The sequence below is a fragment of the Galleria mellonella genome, unplaced genomic scaffold (assembly GCF_026898425.1).
Source record: "Galleria mellonella isolate WM207_F2 unplaced genomic scaffold, CSIRO_AGI_GalMel_v1 utg33, whole genome shotgun sequence".
NCBI classification, from domain to species: Eukaryota; Metazoa; Arthropoda; class Insecta; order Lepidoptera; family Pyralidae; genus Galleria; species Galleria mellonella.
Window position 1 is genome coordinate 11,054,272 of NW_026442079.1, and position 25,588 is coordinate 11,079,859.

Sequence of the window (25,588 nt, forward strand, 5' to 3'; positions counted from 1 at the left end):
TCAGTATCGGAGAGGGCGAACAGGCGAAGAAATAATTATAAGAAATACATTATATCCAATAGGTACGTAGATATATCGGATTGCGTGAGATACGAAAGATTTAACATAATGACTTAAATTCCGTGATATTGAAAAATGCATAAAAATATTTAAATATCAAAAAGAATTTCACTCTTAACAATTGTGATGATTTTGCCATTAGTCAAAAATTTAAATAAATGTGTAGGTAATATAATATATGACTTAATTGTAACAAACCCTCTACTGTAATTACTTAATAGTCAACAAGTAAAATAACTAATCTAATTGTAAGCTTAAGTGGTTTGCTAAAGCTACTTCGAATCACAATTTTTATTTATCAATATAGTATGTGCGATGTAGGTATACAAATTTTTAATATTATAGTAACAATACTGACAAAAGCATAGAAATTTTGAAAAGGAATTACCTTTGATCCGGATGCGTGGATTAGTTAAGTCATATTTTTTAAATCAAGTCAGAGAACAGTTATTCGGGGGGTTGAAATAGGACATGTTATAGACGACCACAATCTTATATCTTTCGTAGAGGATAATATAGAAATGGTAGGTAGCGGAGAATTAAGTGAGTAAGAATTGTGAAATTAATGGAAGCATATCAGGAAGATTATCAATTATTCTGTGAGAGTGATATAATTGCTTATAGACAGTGTATGTTGGTCGGAAGTTCGAGGAAATGGAAGACGTGGTGTTTAAGGCATATTCATTCCAGAAGTTCTAGGTTGTGAGCTGCTCCTGCTATCGAGAATACGCTGCAACAAAAACAAAAAACAGGCAAATGCACAAACTATTGTTAAGCATCTACTTATATACAACATGCGTGTTATTAAGAGTTAATATTAAACTAATAGTTTAGAGACTTGGTGTGGCTTTCCAATAATTTTTAATAAAAATATTTTGAATTATCAAATCATCAATTTTAATTAAGTAATTGGAAAAAATTCGGTGGTGTTATTTTTTATCTTTAAAATTTAATTGAATTGTTTTCATTGTCATACATTTTTTTCCGGATTATTTCCAATCAAAATATTTCTTGTAATTTCTTTTTTATTCAAAGTATATTTTTAAAATAATTTTAATTCATGCAACGTGCATATTTAGTCCTAATAGATAGGTAAGTAATCTACTATACGACAAATGACAATTTTGTACGTGGTAGGCCTAATTTTAGATTGAGTAGAAGTATAGATACAGAAAGTTAACATTTTATCATAGGTATCATCGATTCATTTTAATTATAATTCATTACTAAAGTACATATGGTATAAAAATAACAACTTTCAAGTGATACAGGAAAAAATGAAATATAAAAGAATATGGATAAAATAGAAAGACAATAATTACTGCTATCAGTTGAAAGTTGTATAATGGCCCACAAATTTCCAGCTACAATGCCTAAAAATGGACGTATCCATGAAAACAGCAATATGTTTGCAATGCTGAGAACAATAATTATGCCAGATGATCCTCTACTAAATGGCTGAAATTCGAGTTAAATCGCCGTTTTCAAAGGTACTTTTTGTAACAATGGAATTCCAAATAAGTACATAAAATGTTAAATATGTAAGCATGCGTACCGATTCTTTCAATACTGTCTGAACTGGAAAAAATAGGCAAAATTTCTATAAGTCTTTCCAATGGTTGTTAGACAAGCGAATTTTCTTTACAATATTGCTAAAGCATCGTGTACTTTAGTGCATTAACATGCCTACATAAAATAGCAAAATTTGTGGTAATTTACATAAACAAGAGATGAATATATTGAAAGGAAAAATGTATTAAAAAAGTAAAATACGGGTGTGGATAAAATATAGAAAAAAATATTATAAACGTAGTTAATGAATAATAATAATGGATATATTACGAAGAGATTTATTACTCGTTAATAACAATAGCTTCTCTGAAGTATTGGCTCTGTCTCCAGGCGAACTGACGGGTACCATCACGGGAAAAAGACCATGAAATCCATTGTTAAAACAATTCGATAAAATTGACACAACGTAAAACAGTATTGCAGTAGTATCGAAGAAGATTCGTGGGGACAGACCAGTCGTAGTTGGTCTTTGACACAAGTATAACATGATTGAAAAAGACGAAAAAATTCATATATGTAATGCGCATTATTCTTTCATCTGGTAGCCACTTCATTTACATTGGACATGATATACATTTGGACAAGATATCAAATTATTGAAATGAAGTGACTTAACGAGATGTGCCGATGGCTAGTTTATGATACGCAAGGTCAATAAGATTTTCATTTCTGCCTCTTCGTATTCGGCATGTACCTACCTAAGCACATAAATTTAAAATATTAAATTACATGGGAAACCAAGAAGTTCAAAACGGCAAACAAGTTTGGACTCAATAGTGATCATGATAATAGCAGGTCCAATGCTACATACGTTCGACATCTGGTTTATGGCTGAAATGTTATTAAAATTGGCATTGTTTTCCTGAAGCAAGGATTAAAAAATGCAACGTTGACGAAAAGTGCATTTGGTTGCAGGGATATGTGCAAAAGAATTTCCAAATTTCACTGTATTCTGTTTTAAGTTCTTGTCACACTCTGTCTTGTACCTATCTTTAACATTAAAAGTGTATTAAATTTTGAAATTTTACAAATATAATAAAATTGTAACTAGACGACGTCTCTACACGGAAGGTATTTAAGAAAAAAACTATATAAGCGCAATAGAGATCAAAACAATCATTTTTGAAAAATTTAATCTGTCTGTTTATTTGTTTGTTTGTTTTTATTTTGGCATTATGCAAAAATTACTATATCAAATTGAATTTCAGTTTTCATCGTAATATTCCTAAAGGTTTAACTTAAAATGTGGCGTGTTTAATTTTGACATTTCATATAGAAGTGATCTATTTAATTCGTTTTCCTACCTTTGAAGTCCACGTGTACTAAGTAGCGGGAAAAAGCAAGTATTTTTATATGATACTCATGTCAATAACCCTATAATATTTTGGTAATATTTGTTTTTGAACTTAGAAAAGTAATTTACGTTAAAATTATTATAATATCATAGTTATAAATTAATCACCATAATGGAATAAACATATACCTAAGTGTAATATTGCATCTGTAACAAAGGTATTACAAAAAATATTTTCAAATCCGAGTTTAATTAACATATATAAATATAATATTTCGTAAAAACAGTTATTTCAATTATGATAAAATTAGAATGAGCATGTAACTAACTAGAAGTAAACATTGTCGACTATAAGAAGAATAATTTGAAGACTGAATTAAAATTTAGTACAAATTTTGTCGAAGTCATAGCAAAAGATATAATAAAATACGCTTGAATGAACTTCTTCCCTTTTCAAGTCCCTTCATAATATGTCAGTGTTATTGAAAATAATACAATAAAGCTAATTTCAATTCTCTCCGAGTCCGTCAATAGAGGTAAGTAGCAGGAGTTAATATCGCAGCATGACTGTTAAAATCTGCGACGAAGATATTCCGATCTAGTTTAAATTTAAAGCATATCTAATATTAACGCAAGCAATTTAAATAATCTTTCAAGAATATTGAAAAATTAAGACAGAGCGTGACACAATAAAGGACGAAGTTATATAATTTTTTATGCCAATTTCGTAAATAATGCAGTGTATTTAAGAAACGCAAACTGTGTTTCGTAAGTACACTTATAATTTTGAGGCCGATTTCATGATAACATCCAGAATACACGGGTTATGCTAAGATACAAACCGGATCATTCCATAATGCGTGTTGGACCACAATACTGTAGGACAAATTTTTAATTGTTAATCTAAATGAATCTTAATAAGCGATAACTACAGATGATTATGGCATGGCAGTATCTTGTGGTGTAGGTTATATAGGTGTAAGGTTTAGACTAGATTAAAATAATGCATTAAATGACATGCTAACTTCAGTGTTAGAAACAGAATGGGGGCGCATGCTTACAGTAGGGAAGCAAAAAATTTGTGCAGATTCTATACTTAAGGACATGACATTACCCAACAAACTAGTAGGGTTGGTGTGGGGAGCAAATTATAATAAAAAATGAAATAAAAAAAAAAAACAAATCGAAGTGTTGGAAAAAAATGCAAATTTTAAACCTTTGGCAAACCTGCAATTGTTAAGCGAATGTGGTTTAGGTACATGGAATACATATTATATAATTACATATAAATATACTTTGTAATTATGATTCATCCTAAAATGTCTTTACAGTCTGTCTGTAAATAAATTAAAGAATAAAGTCGACATAACATTGCGTTAGGTATCAATGAATTAAATTTGAATATTTAGTATGGGAGAGTCGTTAAAACTGATGAAACGCAAACGAGACTTGCGGATGGTAACGTAATTATTTTATTCAGTAAATATTGATTTAATTATAAACAAATGGTGTTAACAGGTAGATACGATTAATAATTTCTTAAAATCATCTATTTTGTTCAGGAAAATAGGTATATTTTAGGTTATTACATCTTCAGGATTTAACATTACAGGGAGATATATATTTTTTTTATTATGACATTTTTATCTTTGTTAGAACTCTATAAATTGTCATGTAGTCGTTACCTGATCTTCAAATATCTTGTCATACTCATTCAAAAAACTAGGTAGCTGTGTAGTCTTAACGGTAATGGAGATCTTTTTGAGTGACAACGTCTACAGGTTCCCTAATGGGATTTGACTGGTATTTGATTACTTATTGACTTAAACATTAAAATTTCCACTGAGATGATGTCACATCAAAAAGCTGTTTGAATGGGTTTAAAATACTCAATATTATCGACAACACGAAACGTGACAAGGTGGGGTATGAACAAGTACATCAGACACAAAAGACTAATGGTGCACTTTTCATTATTCACATTATATGCATTATGAAACCTATGACAATGTCATTTTGAACTTTCTCTTGATGAAATTAGGATTCGAATTCTCGCTAAACATTAGAAACTAACTAAAACTAATTTAAAGACCCTTATCAATTTAATATTGTAGTTAATCAGTCAAAATGGTCTTCCTAAATTGATTTATTGATTAATGATTAGCTAGTTTTGCATCTGTTACCTTATTGTGAGTTTGCGCAACATGGCACGTGCTATCAGAATTAAACTCTTCAGATGATGGTCCACCCGTAAAAGTTGAGCTTTGTGAAGAGCCTGGAGATATGCGACCATCTGTGATCGGAAGTCTTTGCTCTTGAACGCAGGCTAACCTGTATTTATTTGTTTATATTTATTTGCATGCCACAAGTTATAGATTAGTTGTTATAGTAGGGGCACTTCAATTTACAAAGAGAGAATCATCCACTTTTATAACAATTGAATCTATTTTTTGTATCATGCTGCACTGAAAATATTATATAATTGCATTTTGTTGTTATTTTGATTTTTTTAAATTTTAAGATATAATACAAAATATCCATATCATAGAAAGATAAATTTATAAATATATTTTCTTTTCTGTAGAAGTCTCATACCTTTTCAAAGTCACAAGCGTCCCGGTCAATTTCTTGCATCGTCTTAACGCTAATTCCAAGCGTTCAGGTTCCTCTTCTAACATTTTCTCTTTTCTGACAACCTGCAAATATATATATATATATATATATATATATATATATATATATATATATTTTATATTTTAACCCTATATTTATTTAATATTAATAATAAATAGCATACATTATATCGTAAATCCAAAAGTTTGACCAGATAAAAATTTTATATAAATTTTATGTGACTTACTTTTTCCATCTCGGAAGCTAATTTGACTTTCATCGTGTCCTGAAGAATCGGGAACTTCAATTTCCAATCAGCAACTGTCTTACTACTCTTTGAGAGTACCATCGCGATTCGTTCTATGTCCGCCATGTTAACCCGTGTTTCTCTAAAATATTTGTTAATTATGTTTCATTGATATTCTTTCATTATTGAAAATAACTCTTTACGACTATGGGTTAGATAGTCAGAAGTCATTTTGACTGTTGTCATTAAACATAATAGCAAGTTTTACTTATAATAATAGATCTTACCATTATCGGAGACTTACTTTGAAAACGAAATAGACACAGTTCTGTTGTCAAGTAGAGTTGGTCATGTGAGTTGACTTAGTGAACCTGATGTTATTTGAATAAAAAAATAAATTAAGCAAAATTTTTACTTATTGGCAGCTTGGCCGCGAAGACGTTCAACAGTTGCCTCGAGTTCATATAGATCATTCTCGAGCAGTAGCATATCTTGCCTGTAAATTTCTTCTTCTCGAGTTAGTTGCTACAAATAACAAAAGCTTTCAATATACTTAGGAACTTATAATGAAGACATTAATTTTAAAGGCAAAGATTTTGAAAACATACCGATTCGGGGTCATGCTCGCAAAAACTAGCCGCTAAGGCGCCTATCTTCACAATAGTTTCAGCCATGAGTTGCCTCATTTGCATGGCGTGAGCCAGAGTCGATCGACGCAAATTGCGAGTCTGTGGATCAAACAGCATTTACTTATAATATAAAATTTAACAGAAAAGGTAAACGAATCAGTCGCAATTACAGTTAATAATTCGCACAGCGATAAAAAAACATTCGCGATTAAAAGAGTGAATTCAATTATTAAAATGCAAGATAACTCACCTCGATTCTTAGATCGCGACTCTGCTTTTGCAGGATACGGAGTTGATTAAAGAAATCGGGTGAGACGTTGATCGTGTAAGATCTCTGTGGCACCAAAGCAAGTTGTTGGCCAACTAAACCAGCTGGTTTCGGTGGTGGTGCAGGCTTTAGACGGTCTCGCTCTGTAAATGCAATAAAAAATAAAATACCTAAAAATTATGTTCACGCTGTTTTTAAACATGTACGCAGTGGAAGCGAAGTTTGTAAGCGTAGCAGCCTCGCTTTGTTATCTAGGGTGGAAAGCAATATTTACTATCAATTACGGGTAAGCTTTTGCAATTATCAGTAGATTTTTAGTTATATTTTGTTGTGCGATTGCATATAGAGGATATTATTACAATGTCATCATTCCGATTTTAAAGCTCCTATTTTGTAATTATTGTATTAGAATATTGGAAGCGTAGGCTGCACAAATTGGTCACAGCCCAAATATTTACACCAATATCAATGGATTTCAAAGAGTTACCTTGTGAGGAGGTCCGCGGCAAAGTTGATGATTTGATTGCCGGTTTTGTTGGTTTGGTATCGGCTTGTTATGGCAAAGAAGTAAGCGGGAAGAAATCAAATACAAGAATTATGAATATGGTTATGATATTAACTACGAGAGTGATAAAAGAGAAAGATTTATAGAAAGGAATTTAGAAACATCCAAGAATGAAGTAAATTAGCATCACTGTACTAGAACATAATATTTGGACGATGTGAATAATAAATGTTTATAAATCTCTTTGTATTAGATTTAATGTAAAAACTGCTTAACTATTATAGTATACGATTAGAAACAGGTTAACTTCATTCTTAGAACGTAGAACATGATAGCTTAAAGATAAGCTCACTCTACGATATTAACAAATGGTTATATGATGCCAACTAATCATAAAACGAAATTATTTTGTTGACAGTAACCGGTGTAGTGGTGATAGTAACGATTAAATTGATATTAACAAAATATTGTCACGATTTCATTCAGAAAGATTTTAACAGCCATGTAATAACTCAATTTCTAAATGACATTACAAAACTAACAATTCACAAATAATTATAAAATATGTTGAATCTGAAATGATTTGATAACGAATAGAAAATACGAAATTATAATAATAAATAAACAATAATAACAAATGATGCAAAGTTTATTGTGAGTACGTAATTAATGTTCACTTTGCTTAAAATAGGGGAAGTTTGTTGTTTCAAATTATAGAATTTTGATTTGGGCTTTGGTTAACCACCACCGGATTTGTTTGGCATACTATCATTACAATATCATATAGGCCTCTAAATTATTCTATATACTTTTATTATATTATTTAGATGAAATTATAACAATTTGTATGCATACCTGAATGTTGAGGCGAGTGTTGTTTGGGAGAATTCAAATCGGGCGGATCATCACAAAACGACACCGATTTCTCAAACGACACGGATTTTTCTGAAATAATAAATTCTCTGTCAATATTTTTGGCCATTTAAATTTTGAAAATATTGTTTCTCTACAGGGCCTTTACGATATCTGTATACTAAAAATAAAAGTTTTGGGAAGGAATTTGGAAATTGGGTGCTTTTGTGATTATAGAATATATATACATAATAGTGCGAGCGAAATATTTGAATGAATCAATCTATTGATTAATTACTTAATTGCTTTCGTGAAGTAACTTTAGATGTGTAATGTATTCAAACTTGTTAAATAGGGTAAGTGAATGTGTAATAAAAATAAAGGTGTATAAATAGAAATCAATACCAGAATGTTAAAAATTAATAAGAAAGACAGACATCGTAAGTTTCAAAATGATTTAACTCAAAAATGGATCAAATGCCATCAACGGCATGAGCAATATCCGTGTTCACTTCATTAAATCTCCCAAACAAATTCGGTTGATGATATAGATAGCAACGTTCAACGGCATGCATATTTTAGGAAGCACATTTTCTTGAGTTACTTCGTTTCAAAACTTACCAAGCTAATTTCAATGAACGACACAAATTCAACACTTGATTTTAGGCGTCTAATAACGTGGGCTCCAATTCTAATGGTCTCGCTTTTACTTAATGCAGCAATGACGGTCTACTTAAAAAGCTTTTGTTAGCCCCTTCGTAATATCATGGACACTCGAAACAAACTAACATTAAAATCAGAATATAGGAGATTTGTTATCGAACATCGCCTTTGAAATGTAATTTGCGGTATCAGCTGATTCAGCGATAGTTTTCGATAATAAAAGTCTGAGTTCAGCTAGTTCATTTTCGAGTTTTGTGGAGGAGCTAACTATTAGATGACACATGTACATTATAAATTTTACAGCTGCAGTTTACCATGAGACTTGCACGCACACACATGAAACCATTGTATTAGGCGATGATTAGGCGATAGTCAAACGTAGCGAATGAAGGTGACAAAAATGGATAAACCTAATACAATTGTTTGTAACAAAGCTGAAAACAAGTTTTTTTTTAAAACTCTTTTTGGCAAGCGTGACAATGAGTAGACATAGCGTAATGTATTGCGAATGTCATCATCTTGATTTGTAATTTACTATTGTTTGCGCTTTACACACGTTATTAGCGATCGAGTGAAAGTCGCGCTTTCCCTGTCCACATACAGAGATGTGCGGAAATGTCTACTAGTCTTTTAACTCTCTTGGTAATAGAATGCGGTGGAACCCATAATTTGCGGTTTTGTTTCACTATTCTATGAAGAGCTTTAGTGACGTCAAATGACCGGCTTATAGGTCTAATAACTTGAGGTGCAGGAGAAATCTTAACTAGCTTCCCGTTGTTGCCATTACTTTAATTTTTATGAGTTTAATAAAAAATCAATTAAGATTACGTTTAGATCTTAAATTATTTTATTAATAATATTAACAAATTTAACGCGACTAGACAATAGTAATACATCAGCTATTTTTGGGCCGCGTCCAATCACACTTACGAAATTTATCTCTCCCTAATTTGGGAGGTCTCTCGTTGCTGGCAAATCTCGCGGCATCTGAGTGCAGGAAAACGCAAGCGACATTTAGTTTAAAGCTTTCGACAGTAAGCCGTTCAACATTTACACAGACATTGACCTATAGATGAGTACTTTAGTCTCTTTTTGAAGTGACAATAATAATGTCAGAAGAGAATTAATAACTCAATTCATCTCGTTTTCTTTACGTTTATAGGAGCCGGGCAAATTTCAAATTGCAATAAACTTATTACCTATCTACAGTTAGTAGTAATTATGTATTTGTAATCTTTCTATTATTTTATTAAAGCTACGAGTTCTAAAAAGATGTAATATCTTAATTTTTTTAATCTGCTCCTGTTGTCGTGTTGTCGTAACACTTGTAGATATTGAAACACGATTAACAGACTAGAAAGGGGATTCATATTAACGCCACGGTGGTTCCACAAGAACTCCTAAAACGTTAAATATGATAGGTATACCATAAATGTGTGCTGACCATATTTTGTGATCGGTATCGTTTCCTCCGCACATCTGTGTGGTACCTGCATATTAAATAAAATATAAGTTACCCTGGGAAGCTGGACGAGTGACTTGATACCCCTGGAAGTCTTGGCGAGGCGTGACTGGAGGCGGAGCCGTGGCTGGTACCTGCAGCGCCTTCTGAACCAATCCTGTCAGGTTGGCCAGTTGTCGCTCCATCTTTTCGACACGAAGTCGCTGCATATCGTCTTGTGGAAGTCTGAAAAAGTAATTTAGAACAAATCCTATCGATCTTTAAGAATCAGATGTGCGTCAATTACTAATCATCTTTAAATGATGCACTTTAAAGATATAATTTAAATATCTATGTATTTTTTATGCAGCTTAGAATGGCAATCAAGCAGATGGACCACTTAATGAAAAGTGGTAACCCTCACATAGATAGGAGCAGTATTACGGATGTAACAGAGTATACTATGTTGCCAAAGATTTCCCTATGCGTTGCCATTCCCGCGGAATAGGGTATTGTGTCTCTGTATCCTGTAATTAAAAAAAATTAACAATTCGCTTGAAGCTTATATTTATCGCAAAGCATTTTTAAATAATTTTTATATATATTGTGGCCACAATATCGCACAGCAGTAAGTAAATACAGTTTGGTAATATGAAGCCATTAAAGTTGTAGATTTTAACTGTTAATTATAAATTAAATATATTTTGATTATTAGTTATAAAATTGAGTTAGTAAGTTACGAATATTAATTAATTTCAACTAGTTATTGACTTCAATTATATATTAAAATAGAATGCGAATATAAAGATTTGGTAGAGTTTGTCGTAATGGATCTATAATAATAATAATTTTATTTTTAAAATTTATGTAATTCTTTTAAAGATTTGTCATTTCATTTTGTCATGTCATGTATTTGTCATTTCAAACAATTGTTTGGACTTCATCCGGAAGTCTTCTTTGGGAGGAGTATGGTGCTTTGCGTCGGCATCGCAACGTCTCGTCTCGTATTGTGGATTGTATCTCGTATAGCCCGTGAAGACGTCAGTGCGGACAGGATGGGGAGTGGAAATTGTCTTTTGAGGCTTTGCAAACTTTAGGCCGTCGGTTTGGAATATATCACATGTTACAAGTAAAATTTCGTTATAGTACGCCAAATCATATATCACTTCAGTTACATTATTTAACAAACACTGCTACTAATCACTGTAAATCGCAGATAGTCGCAGCGTTCCGATTTATTCAAGAGTCATCATCGGCTGCGCTCAGTTAGCAGTGAAGTGAAATCACATCAGAAAGCCGACTGGGTCGATATATAGCGAGCGAATACAAATTTTATCACACAGTATTAAAGTGTCTATTCGCACGGTTTTATCATAAAAATCATAATTTCTATATTAATTTCAATAGCAAGTTAACAACTCATTGCGAGCGAAAATCACTTTTTTGTGCTTTGTCACTGATGATATTATCGGGAACAATAATTATAATTTCACTAAATGATAATGAATTAAATATAGCAATAATTTCCATGTCTAGTAGCCTGTAGAGCGAGGTAAGACGTTGTAACGTTAAGCACCGTACTGCTCCTGAAGAAGGCTTTCAGATAAATGTCGAAACAATTATCGAAAACGACAAAGACAATAAGTTCATAAAATTCTTGTTATTGTAATATACATGCACAATGTCTAGGGATTACAAATAAAATTGGACACTTATTACGTCGTAAATACTGCATTAAGATGTTATTCCGCCCACTGAAACGAAGGGAGTTGCTGCGCTCTTCAAAATACGGAGATCCATTGGGAGTTCCTAGTATCTACGTGACTCCATAGGATTGTAGCAAATGTCACATGGATCTCGCCCATGTGACATTTGCTACAATATTATGGAGGAGAATGTATCAACAAGGCTGGTTGAACACATCTATAAAAATCTATAAAAGTGTGGACACAGAGAGTTTCGCTGTGACGGAGCATGTTTTATTCTTTGGTATAACACACTAAATAGGTTATGATAAGATCCGAGTCCTAGCAAGAAAGAAGCTGTTAATTCTTCGCAAGATTTGTGAAGCAATTGAAATTAGTCGTCGCCATAAATTTAATAGAGCCAGAGATCGATAAATGAATTAAAAGAAGACCCAATGAGCTTTGTGTGCCAGACTGTATTGGACAGCTCAGAAGACAGTAGCTGCGAAGACGAGACACCAATCAATGGTAATACAGGATACAGCCAATCAATTCTGACAACACCATTGCCTCTTACCACCGCTATCTCTGTCCCCACCCCCGTTCGACTGACGTCTTCACGGACTCTGCGAACAGCCTACAGTGCGAGGCGAGACACTGTGACGCAAAGTGCTGTACGCCTCTTGAAGTCTTGCGGATGAAGTCAAAACAAATCTCAGAAATGACAAACAGAAAGTTCGTTAAATCCCGTCTGAAGTCTGATTAGACACCAAAATAACGTTTTGCAACTTTATGCCTATGTAATCTTTAAGTTGCTTTTTATTTTATTATTTTGTTGTATTTTTTTTTCATTTCATTATAGTTCCATTGCAGTATGAGTTCTATTTTACTATATCAATGTCCAGCATCGTGTATCCAAGTTACCTGGCGTCGTAAGGCGGTCGAGGCATGGGACGGGGCGCAGTTGTAATGGGGTTCACCCCATACATTTGGTACGCGTCCTCCACAATTATTCCATCGCTGAAAATAATTAAGTTCAAATTAATGTTATAAAATTAGTTCATTTTATATACATTTAAAACATACTATGGTTATATATAGGCACAAAGTTATATATTTCATCAAATACATATATACTAGCTAACTTAAGAATTTTTTAGTTGAATTATTTTTAATCATACTCAAAATTAATGATGACACCTTAATTCCTAAAATCGATATTTTTAAATTGCGTCAGGATTTCATTAACGACGACTCGATTTAACTATTTTGTACCTTATCTATTATTGTCATTTATGTTAATGATATTTTAAATAGTTTACATCATGTTGGGCTCACATTTTAATTTTTTTGTAATGGATTTAATTTTGTTTTTTTTTTAATATAAAAAGAATTTAAGGTCCATATTAAAATTAAAAAAACATTAATACTTCTATTTCTTTTTATATATTGGTTAAGATATTAAAAGTGAAATAAACTAGCTAAATTATTATTAAGCTGGTCAAGTAATTTAGTTGGTTTAATTGTAATAATTAATTATAATTAAACCAAATAAATGACTAACAGTACAGATAATGTTTGACATGAATAAGGACCCTTACTTGAGAAGTGTATAAAATTTTGGGATTTGCGTACAACGAGTGTTAAATTAGTTTTTAGAGAGAAACATTATTTTATAAACATAATAAAATAAATATAATAAAAGAAAAATCACCTGGCTTCTTCATCTATCGCAGAAGCGATAGGACGAGAAGCGGCCGGTCCCAGGAACTGGGTGTAGTAAGGTTCCTCGTACGGAACCCGTGCTCCCACACGCTCGGGTGATGACATGTAGCCCTCACCCGAGTGTCCTGGAGTAATATAGATTTACTTTAATCACTACCTTAAAATTTACTAAATTAAAACTATTTTTGTATAATATTTTTTTTATACTTTGTATGTTTTATATAATAAACAATCTTGCTTTGTTCTTTATTGAAATTGGTCATTCTTATTAATAATATTATTTTTATAACAAACAAACTCATTTTCACACATATAAATGTCAAAATAAGTTTGTTTGTTTGCACCTTTTGACACTTTGATGGTTTAAACAGTCGTTATGAAATTTGGTATATACGTACTATAAACACAGGTTAAATTTTTCCCCGCACAATGAGCATATCAATATAAAAAGTTTATAAGTTAGATCTAGGAATATAACTGTAAAAACCGCATCCAATTTGGTATGTAATGTATATAATATATATATATATATATATATATATATTCTCATGTACAGACGTCGTGTAGTTACGATTTTATTATATTACTAACATTATATGGAAATAGAAATAATAAAAAATAATGCATTGTTGGTTCTAATTATTGGTAATAATTTTATGTACTGTTGTTTTAAATTTCGGCAAGATTGTTTACTAAATATACTTATACTGAGTATATAAATAACAGATTGTATGTACAGGCTGTAACGGAATGGGTGTCGTAAACGAAAACTAAATTATGTACGAAACAAAACGAACTGAACAACTTTCTCCACGAAACAAGTGTCGCAATATGAAATTATATTTTAATCTTTCACACAAATGGTGCAGTTACGGACTCCGTGTACTAAATATCACTGGACAGCGCCATCTAGTATCAAACTAAGGGAAGTTTGTAATTATTTGGCAACTGCTGATAGATATATTTAAACACATTTTTGTAAACACAAAATTTATATGCAGTATATATGAAAACATCTCGACCTAATATTTTGGTTAGGGAGGAAAGGGATTGTTAGTAATGGGATCTAACAGCCCCAATGCTAGCAATATAGGGTATATTCAGTAGGCCAATAGGTCGATCTCCACTTACTTATCCTGGAAACCATCGTGGTTAATTATTGATGAATTCGTCACGATGGGCTAATGGATCTGCTGATAGCACAGGCGGGGTTGCCATTTGCATTAAAAGATATACTGGTTAGACGATTAGAATTATTTTGTTTAATTCCGCTACCGTTAGTATGTGTGCGACTACTAACATTTGAGGATTGACTACTATTATTAGTAGAAGTTCGAAAAGTTTTTTCTATTAGTTTGCTTGATGATTTAGAGATGGAACACGTGACACAATATGTGTATGGACTGGATAACGGTCGGAGATTGATAACTAACATGGAAGGTGGTAGAACTTCTACTAAATAATAATAGTAGTCAGTCTTCAAATGTTAGCAGTCGCACGCATACTAATGGTAGGGGAATTAAACAAAATAATTCTAATCGACTAACAGCGATATGAATTACTGCAAAATAACACATAGTTCAGTAAAATACAGACCAATAAAAGCAGATATGTCAAACAGGAATAGTATCCACGACGTCGAATTGGACGGCAGTAGGTATGTTAAATTGCTACAGCACCAAAATCAGGATATTGTATAAAAAAAAAATACATTTTTATATAAATATATACCGGTCCAATTTTCACAAGAAAAATTATTCAGTTTCATAATTAGCACATTTTTTTGAGTTTCAGATTACACCCGTTCAGTTACACCTGTTATATAACCAATTAAGCACACAAGTGGTCTGTGGGCAGAGTCGAATTAATAGTTTTGTGTATGTATAATAAATGTGCTGTAGGAACATTGAAGTCGTGTGAACAAATTATGAAGTTTGGTTGAAGTGAAGCCCATCTTTTATGCCTATGAATATTTAGGATCCTAATCAGGGAGTTCTCTTATGCGGACAGGGCGAGATATTGCGTCGTACGGATACTTTTGTTTCAGAATTGAAAACGGCCTTAAATTAAATAGCCTTAATAAAATAATATATTTTGTGTTATTCCAAATTCAAATTTTTAAATAATTCTGTATATACGCATGTACTCGACGTGCGTATAGATTCAGGAAAACGAATTATTCAAAATTATATCGAATGTTACATATTATTGGATTCGAAATTCGAAATATCTATCTCACTCTCCTATTCAAGAATTGTATTTAATTTACTCGTTCATCTGTTAGTTCTCTCATTGACAGACACCGCGATCCAATACATGCATACAACGTGGAACTATTATTCGGTTACTTCATTATACATCAATTGTCACATGTATAAATTGTTTTTGAATTAACAAAATAAACCCTATATTTAATGTATAAAAGATTTAAAATTATTTCCAAAAGAATGGAGTTTTCAGTTTGTAATTACGTTACGCAATTAATTATGAATTGATATAAAAATTTAATTTTATTCTAAATTTTGGCACCTAATAAATTATGAAGTTGCCTTTTACATATCTAAAAAACACGGTTTTTTGTGAAATGAAAACAGATTTAACTAGGTAGATTATTCCGTATTCCAAATTCAAATATTTTTAATTTACGATGAATCTAAGAAACAACACGTGTATTTAACGGTTGAAGTATTTTTTTTTATGGAGAACATATACTTGCCGTAATATAATATTTATTTATTAAACTTTAATATACTTAGAAAGTGTAAATGGTAGACTTAACATCAAACGGCGTTATCTATCAGTCAACCGTAGACACAGACATAACAGAAAATGCATAAGAATGTAATTTAATATTATAATTCTCAAAAAATTTAAACAAATGGGAGAAATCATCTTTTTAAACCATAATAATTAATCCTTTTTTTTCATAAACGTTAATGTTCACTTTTATACTTCATCCATTAGTAAGTATTATATATTATCCTCACCTCCATGTATAATATAGCATAACTCATGTATGTGTAAGTATATATATATATATATATATATATATATATATATATATATACTTAGTTATTTGTTTATTATTATATCAATTATTACTAGAACTGCATTCAAGTATTCTAGCACTACTCTAAGGTTGACTGAAAGAGAATATTTTAGCATTTAAGTCTTAAACGCTCTAATGATATAATTATTGCCATATGATGATTTAAATATACGAAGTGTCAGTGTAGGTGTTAAAAAGGAAAATCAGACATCTCACTTGTTACTGATAAATCATTGCAAGACGTGATGAGTCTCGGCTTTGTTTGGTTTGAAGCTTTCCCTAAAATTATAACAAGCTGAGAACATAACTTCTAATTATTTTGATGTCTATTTTACCTATTTGTTAGCAATTTGTTGTATTTTCATATTTAATTGTTAATTAACGACATATTTGTAGAGTTAAATAAAAATATATAAAAAAATAACCTAATTCAGATTACAATAATGGGTACGCTGGTGTTTCTTTTTTCAATAACTCTGTAGTAATAAAGTAAAATAAACCATACTGATAAAGAGATATACATAAAATCAAAAGCAGCTAAGTACTTTGATATCTCTCAACAAATAACCGTCTCCTATAACCATCCTTACAAATTATAAAGTCTTATTTTGGTAAAAGATTACAATTTAGAAAAAAAAAAACTTTAGCTCAGACAGGAAGAAAGAAGATTAGGTAATTTAAATTAAACGCTGACAGGGTTAGGCAGAATTGTATAATTTGGAAATAACATCTTTATTGAGTGTTGTTAGCACAACATTGATAAACGAGCAAGCGAGCAAATAAATTTTTAAAGCTATAGATGTTATTGCAATTTGTCCATATCGATAATTTCTCGTTACACAATGCTCGCCTCTGTGGTACAATTGATATTTCTTGTTTGAAGATTAAAGAATCTTAAATACGAAACGTATTGGATGTGTACAAGAATTTATCGGTCTAGACGTGATGTTAGGAGGAGGCTTAGGTTACCAAGGACGGTGTACAGTCGGTCAGGACCCCGGGGACAATCGGCGTAGGGGAAACATCTTTCCGGTCGTCTCTCCGGCATGTTTGTACGCAAAGGCTTGACCGGCGCGGAGGAACCTACACATACATCTTTATACCTAATAGAACCACCCGTCTGACTTGTTCTGTAGGCCATGTTGGAGCGAATGTTTAATTTTTCGTGTACATATTTGAAGAAGATATTACAAGTCTAAAAAAAAAAGGGAAATAATCTCGAAATAAATTTGATAAAGGGATTTATTTTTCACTTCGTTACACAGATTTGATGGAGTCACGATAATATTATGAATTTTGATTGCTCCGAATGATCGAAATTTGATCAATGGCGATGGTAAATATACATAAATCTTTCATGATTGTACCTGGTATGCTTTTGACTCGGTCAGCTGGCACGGGAGCGGCTGCTGGTGAGAATGCCCTTAGGATTGATCCTCCGCGCGGGAGAGTACTTGGTGCTTGGGTGCCCATGTAATAAGCCGGGGCTTTGACCTGCGAACAATGTCAAAAATAACCATACAATAATATGAAAATTAATAAAGGTTAAACATTAGGGATTTTTTTTAACCACGGTTATGAGACCGCGCGTTTGTCTTTGCGCCTACTGCATTTGTTATATTTTTTTAATAAAAGACTTAGGTATGGTATATGAAATTTATGTTGAATTCTATTTATTTAACTGTATCATGTAGAAGTAGGTACTGCTAATTGCACAGGGTTTTAACTGAAACAATGTAAAAGAAAAATAATATATTGAATTAAAAAAAATTGTATTTAGAATGAAGCTACAATTTTAAAGCAAACATTATCTGCTAACAGAGAACATTTTAATAAACTGTTAAAACAAAATAAAAAATGCATAAAAGCTGTCAAAAACACGACGTGCAAGCGGGAACTTGGCGTCGAGTCGCTAAATAAAATTCTCTCTTAGAAAGGCGGCAAGTGACATGTTTATTAACATTTCAAGGAAAGCAAGCCATTTGTGCAATATGTGAGTATGGATCTTCAAAAATGGTATACTTGTATATTTGGACGTAGTACGAAGTTGCGTAGCGAAACAATTGAAAAAGAATGTTTTAGAATAAGAGCTAGCTCTGAGGTTAGACAAGTTTTTTTTTTTTTTATGGGTGAAGATAGAATGGTTACCCGCCTGCGCTATCGGTATACGCTAACAGGGCACCAGTGAAAAATGACAGATGAGGATGATGGCAGGTAAGTTGGCCCATAGTGACCAATTGAAAAAGAATTAGCTACTATGGATTCCAGGGGGAACCGGGTGGAGGTCGATCTGATAGGGTGTATTGCTAGCAATGAGGTTGTTAATGTTCATTACTAACAATCCCTTTTCCCCCGGTTAGACAAGTTTATGATAGATAAAGAATAGTATTTACAATATTCTCTTTCTACTGTTTGATAATAATTTAATATTTATTTACTAGAAAGTTCATCCGCGTGGTTGGATATGTTGACACATAAGGAAAGAATTTCCTTGCCACCACTTCACCAGAGGGAGACTTTGTACAAAAGTAGATTACTTGGGTACCTCTGTCCCATTCGTGTTTCAACCGTGAAGCAGTTGTGTTTGCATGGCTGTGTTTCGGTTTGAAGGGTGGGATATGGCGTCAATTTACTTGGTACAGAGGAATAACACCTGAATCCTCAGGAATGGCAACGCATGGGGGGTATCATGGGCGAAACAGTATACTCTGTTATGTCCATGGTACTGCTCATGTCTATAGGCGACTATTACCACTTTCCATCAGGTGGGCCATCAGCTTGTTCGCCATTCTAAGTTGCATAAAAAAAAACAGTGATTTTGATGCAATCGAAATGGGATCAAATAATAATTACATAGAATATACGTCAAACAGTCATTACTTTTTCTTAAACTTGACGTCTATTCGATACGCTTCAGATCTGAGGGCCTACTATGAAATTTTTTCCGAAATTTCGGGGCCGAACAACACGCAAATTTGTTGTTAAAATTACACAATACATACTTTTTAAAAATGTTAATATACTATTCCTTTGGACTTTTATAGTAGGATTTATAATGAAGGTAATGTTAAGCTCCATTTACTTGGCCGATATCGGTATGAACGAAAACTTGAGTTCAAAAATTCGGAATTTCCTTTCATGGTAGACTCCCCTGGTCTCAATTCGATTGCGTAAAAAATCAGCCTATTGATTAATATTTTTATACAGTTATTATTTTTTATTTAAAGTTTTATTATCTGATATTGCAGCATTGGTTTGTATGCCATAAATTGATTTATAGAAGATACAGTATCATAATTATATCATAAACCGATTGCAAGAAAAGAAAGAATACAATAAATTTAGTTGTATGTACTTCGTGTTACGTATGACTTGTAAACCAGTTTAAAAAAAATATATAGAGGTAAATATAATAGAAATTTTATCAAAATTAATTGAGTAGTTTAGTTTTTATTTTTATAAATAAAACGTTAAATCACACTTACATTTTTACCGTTCAAGTAATATGAAAACAGAATGTAAAAACATATTGCAATTGTATTTGCTAATTTATGCACCTTAATCATAATATTTTATTTATATAATATCTTAGATATATAGGGAAGTGTATGAAAGTATGAATTACTGTAGATCTGTCACAAAGCAACAATGTTATAAGAAACTTAGTGGTTTACAAACAATAATTTTAAAGCAACAACGATGATTGCGGTAACGGAAAGGAATTGTCAGTTGTCGCATTGTTTTTATAGTGAAAACACTCTGTAGTGCAAAAAATTAAAAATATTCAGTATTATTGAAAACATGATAATATATATTTACCAATTATAGTGCATTTATATTATAGTAAAAATATTTAAAAACAAGTTAATCACATTTCATTTTGGTTCGTATTAAATGTCAACTAGTTATTCGTTATAGCCGGTTATTATAAACCCGTTTTTGTGATATTTTCTAAAAACTTTTTCTCAGTGCTAATTTACTTTATAAAAAGGGATCATTGTGGACTGAAATCACGTTCACAGAACAAGTAGTTTCGTATGTAGATACGTTAGAAAGAGCTCTTTTTTTTGGCCCAACGGGGATTATCAAAAATCCTTGTCCGTTTGGATTTTACTTTGATTGTAAGAGATATGCACTTTTGTATGATATATCTTTTTTAATTGACAGTCTTAGTGAATGCCAATCCAAAGAAGAGTTTTCCTGTACAAAATTTCCATGCATGTACACGATATTATCATGTCATGTCATGACTTTATCAAAAGAAAATGAAATAAATTTGTATTAAGTTTGCTATCTTAATATAATATGGTGATAAAAACATGTCATATATTAAATTATAAAAGTGCCTATTTTGTATTAAGTCGTACTTAATTTGCTTTATTCTCATTATTCATATATATACTATAATTGTGTTATTCTGTTGAGTTTCTCCTACTGTTCCAAATTTAACTTATATGACAATTCCAACGTAATTTTTGGAAATCAAAATTTACACGTTCGGTACACATACATTTTTGCGTAAATGTTATACATTAATATAGTAATGAGCCATAGTTTATTTAGTTTTTCTATGAAGTAGATATTCGGGTGTTTTTTTTTAATGGGTGAAAATGGATTGGTAATCCCGCCCGCGCTATCGGTATACACCGACGAGGCACCAGTGGAAGATGATAGGTGAGAATTAATGCAGGTTAGTTTCAGGTTTCTAGAGGGAATCACGTGGAGGTCAATCTGAGAGGGTATATTGCTAGTAATGGGACTATTAGACCCCATTACTAACAATCCTTTTCCCCCCAGTATTCAGGTGTTCGCCGTGTGGCCCCGGCATAGAATAAGCCACCTGTACTTTCCAGATGAGTGTCGCAAATAGAGATTAACGGAACTCAATGGGCCACGGATAGGCAACAGTCTCTCTTAAAGCATTACAAAAAGCTAACTGCGGTAGCGAATCTATTTGCCAAACATAGCAACTACTGGAAAACCCTTTTTTAAAAAAAGGTTAATGTTCAGGAGTGGACAGTTAATGGCCGATATGATGATGATGAATTAAACCGCGACATCTTCGACAATGTAACTGCTTATAACCAGTTTTTTTTTTTTACCGTTAATGTATAAAAAACAAATGACAACTATGTATAAATTACAGGTGTAACTAACGATAATGTGTTGGTGGACGATCTTCTTGTTTTTGGTTGCCGTAACCACAGGAGCCGCAATCAATAGGCCTGTATATAAAGTTGTGCTGACACAAAGAGGATTTGCTCAGGTGAGATGTATTTATAGTGGGGGCCTTAAATATTACATTATCGATGCATATCACTAGCGCATTGCATTTATTAATTTTTATATTTAGGAAAGATGCTACGAAATCTTTTCAAAAACAAAAGGACTCTTTCAATTTTATTTTCGAACGACTTATTAATTTAACAATTTAAAAAGATTTTAATTTAATATATGTATTACTAGTTAATGAAAAAAATAAAAAATAAATATTTACTTTTTTCTTTTATACAAACTGTGTCCTGGCAATTAAAAACACAGAAAAAAAAATAGAATTAGCTAAATAGTTGATATCATTTTGAAGTGACGCGTTTACATAAATTTGACATTTTATATGAGTGTATCCCTTCTAGGCTTTTGTGTATAAAGATTAATAAATAGCTTAATTTAATATGCACCAGTAGTATAAACATAAAGTTAAATAATGGCAGTATTTTCAGTTGAAAGCATTTAGGTATTAAATGACAATACATAGTTGCAAAGAAAAAAATATCCTTAACAAGAATATTAATGCAAGAACAACTAAGTTTCGTTGTAAAACGCGTTAAGAGTATAACAAACAACAGCTATTAATCAACGTCAAGCGTCTCTAGTAAGTTAAGGTCGAAATTTACGTTATAATGTTTTTGTGAAGACTAATAAGGGTTCAGATAAGTTTCTTGATAAGACTAGAGAAAATTTGAATGAAACGAAAACAAAAGTATAATACTGGAAGTTTTTACGCGTTTATATAAAAAAGAAAAAAAAACAAGATGTACAATTCGAAATACGAATACTAATATGACACTGATAAGCGCAGCAATTCGAAATACAAATTCTGATAAGGCACTGACTAGAGGGCATTCAACTAAATTATACGCTTAATTATTACTTAATAAGAGCAATCGATTTGTCTGTTTGTGTGTATGTTTGTTCCGGCATTACGGAAAACATTCTAGGACAAATTGAGTGCGGTTTTCACTGTTGTGTTCCTGGAGATCTAATTTAAAATTTGATGTATAACTTATGGGGAACTTTATATGCTAACTAGAAGTGATTACTTACTTACATAGGTAAAAACTAGTGTTACTTAAAAAATCTGCAAGTTTTCAACACCATTCAAGCTTACTTACACTACTTAGGTAATTTTAATTCCGAACAGTTTCAAATGTAACATTTGTACGGGATAGTTAATCTTGTATTTTAGTTAGTCGTACATCATTTGGTGTGGTACCGACTTAGAATGGGCCACCCCTTCCTTTACCGTCGGTGTCGTAACAGGCGACTAAGGGAACTACATAGTCGAGCGATGAGCAACAGTGTCTTCTCTCTTAAACATCACTAAAGCTTAATTGCGGTTGCTAAGCATGGCAACTACTAGCAAAACCCCCAATGGGGAGGTCTATATTCACCAGTGGACAGTAAACGGATGATATGAAAATAATATCATGATGACATCATTGGTTTCCGTTTCAGTTCCTACAATATGACGTGGAGACCCCGCCACTGAGAGAGTTTACGTTTTGCACTTGGATTCGAATTTACGATTTGGAGGGAGATCAGACTATTTTCACATACGTAGGTAAGCCATATTTGATCATATACAAAATTTTTATAATACTTCTTAGGTCTTTTCCATTGAATTTGGATAATATAAAATAAAAACTTATCTGCGTTTAATGTATATCTAAATCTTTCTACTATTCATAAAATTGGCCGTTGGTCCCGGCGGTTGGTCTTTACTGCGGGTGTCGTAAAAGACGACTAAGGAACGTCGAAGGGGCAGCAGTGTCCCTCTTAAAACAGTTCTAAAGCCTGACTGCGGTCGCCATTTCACCTGCCAAGCGTGGCAACTACTGACAAAACCCCTTAAAGGGGAGGTTTATGTTCAGCAATAAATGATTAAGAGCTGTATGATGGTGATGATTCAAAAATACTTGTAATTGAGTGTGTAGTGAGTAATAAATATTCTTATTTTTTCCTTAAATTTTTTTATGCAATTTAGAATGACAACAAACTGACAGCCTACCTGATGGAAAGAAACGTTATTACTTTCCATCAGGTATATAACAGAGGATTTTTTTTATACCATTGAGGTGGCAAACAAGCATACGGCCCACCTGATGGTAAGCGGTTACCGTAGCCTATGAACGCCTGCAATACCAGAGGCATTACGCGCGCGTTGCCGACCCTGAAGAAACCTCTTTACCCCCCTTTTGAAGAACCCCATGCTGTAGTATCTTGGAAGTCGATACTTATATACCCTTCATTGAATCGCCATTCATGAGTACTAAAGTGTTATGCCTTGAACCCTGTAATTTCATTGCCATATCCCACTCTTCAAACAGAAACACAGCCATGCAAATACAATTGCTTCATAGCAGAGACACGAATGGGACAGAGGTGCTCAAACAGATGACTTTCGTACAGTCTCCCTCTGGCAAATCTTTGATATTAATTTAGACTCTATCACTAGTTATATGACCGGAACATACTTCTTGGAAATAGACATTTCGGAAATAGGCAAAAAAAATACCAAAAATATACCAAACACTACGCGTATGCCAAATGTGATTAGATTATTAAAGTGTCAAGAGGCAATTAAAGAAAAATAAATTTTTACCATTTATTAACCGTGTAGTCCCGGCATAGAATGGTCCACCTCTTCCTTTCTCGTGGGTGTTGTAAAAGGTGACTAAGGGTCAAGAAATGGACAGTAACAACTACTGACAAAACCTCCCTAGAGGAGGCCTATGTACAACATTAGTCTGTCAACGGCTGATATAATGAAAAAAATATAAATTAAAAAAAAAAAAAAAAAAAATATATATATATATATAAAACAGCATTTATAGATTTAGTAAGGGTGTGGGATTCTAGAACGTAGACTACAAAGGCAAAAAATTGTTGGGCAAAAATGATTGCGTTGCTGTAATTAATTTGACCCCCTTTAAAACTGTACCAGTCCGATGCAGGTCCAATATTGCATAAGAAAGTCACTTTTGAGTTTGGACTGCGCTTTCGAAACGACAGTTGAAAAGAGTAGAACGGCAGCACACTCAGATGCATATGATTCATTAATTTCTTATTGGCAACTTCATTAGAAACTTTTATCACCTATGTCCCCTTCTTGGAGGATACTAACTCCTTTTACCAACTTGAAGGATGTAGAGTGATCATTTTATAATTGCTAGCTTTATATTTACCTGCGACTTCGTCCGCATGACCGGGATATATTTACTGGCCAGGATAAAAAGCGCATAGTCTACCTCTTTCTCCATTTTATTTAGTAGTTATTTAGTAACTGTCAAGGCGCTATAATGATTGTTGCCCTATCTAAATACACAAACAAATTCAGTTTCACATTATTATATATAATATTAATTAAGGATGCAAAAATAATCATAAGAAATTAAAAATCTTTTTCGATTAGTTTGACATGTTATCTTAAAAATATTACTTTTTTAAATATTGAACATCCTGTTATCATTATATGTTATCCTGAACAACAAGGTGATCGATATTATTACAACATTAGGAGGTCGAAAATAAACCCACACAAAAGTTGAAAAAAAAAGATATCGAAACCTTGAGAGATATAAGTTTTAACTGACAGACTGTTGAATTGATATACTTTATCGAATACCGATTGGAGGTTCTAATAGATAAATCTGTGAACAAGTTTTACAAGATTTAGGTTTGGTCGAAATTCAGCGGCGTGCATGA

General features: G+C 32.3%; 1 protein-coding gene across 18 annotated transcripts in view; it reads right to left on the bottom strand.

The window, feature by feature from the left end:
- The window catches only part of LOC113519612 (coiled-coil domain-containing protein AGAP005037), a 282,821-nt gene that overhangs the window by 3,820 nt on the left and 253,413 nt on the right, over positions 1-25,588 (bottom strand). For 10 of the 18 annotated variants that reach the window (XM_031911386.2, XM_031911385.2, XM_052896595.1 and 7 more), the window contains 14 exons: positions 17,971-18,097; positions 17,573-17,686; positions 13,544-13,679; positions 12,754-12,849; positions 10,221-10,390; positions 9,634-9,690; positions 8,044-8,133; positions 7,171-7,233; positions 6,666-6,826; positions 6,395-6,514; positions 6,202-6,311; positions 5,787-5,928; positions 5,522-5,622; positions 5,110-5,257 (listed from right to left, as the gene is read on the bottom strand). In XM_031911386.2, coding sequence (XP_031767246.1) covers positions 5,110-5,257; positions 5,522-5,622; positions 5,787-5,928; positions 6,202-6,311; positions 6,395-6,514; positions 6,666-6,826; positions 7,171-7,233; positions 8,044-8,133; positions 9,634-9,690; positions 10,221-10,390; positions 12,754-12,849; positions 13,544-13,679; positions 17,573-17,686; positions 17,971-18,097 — 1,635 coding nt within the window. Of the gene's footprint in view, positions 1-448; positions 791-5,109; positions 5,258-5,521; positions 5,623-5,786; positions 5,929-6,201; positions 6,312-6,394; positions 6,515-6,665; positions 6,827-7,170; positions 7,234-8,043; positions 8,134-9,633; positions 9,691-10,220; positions 10,391-12,753; positions 12,850-13,543; positions 13,680-17,572; positions 17,687-17,970; positions 18,098-25,588 lie in introns of all 18 variants that reach the window. The other 8 variants (XR_004224036.2, XR_004224037.2, XM_052896596.1 and 5 more) reach the window with 5 other exon arrangements.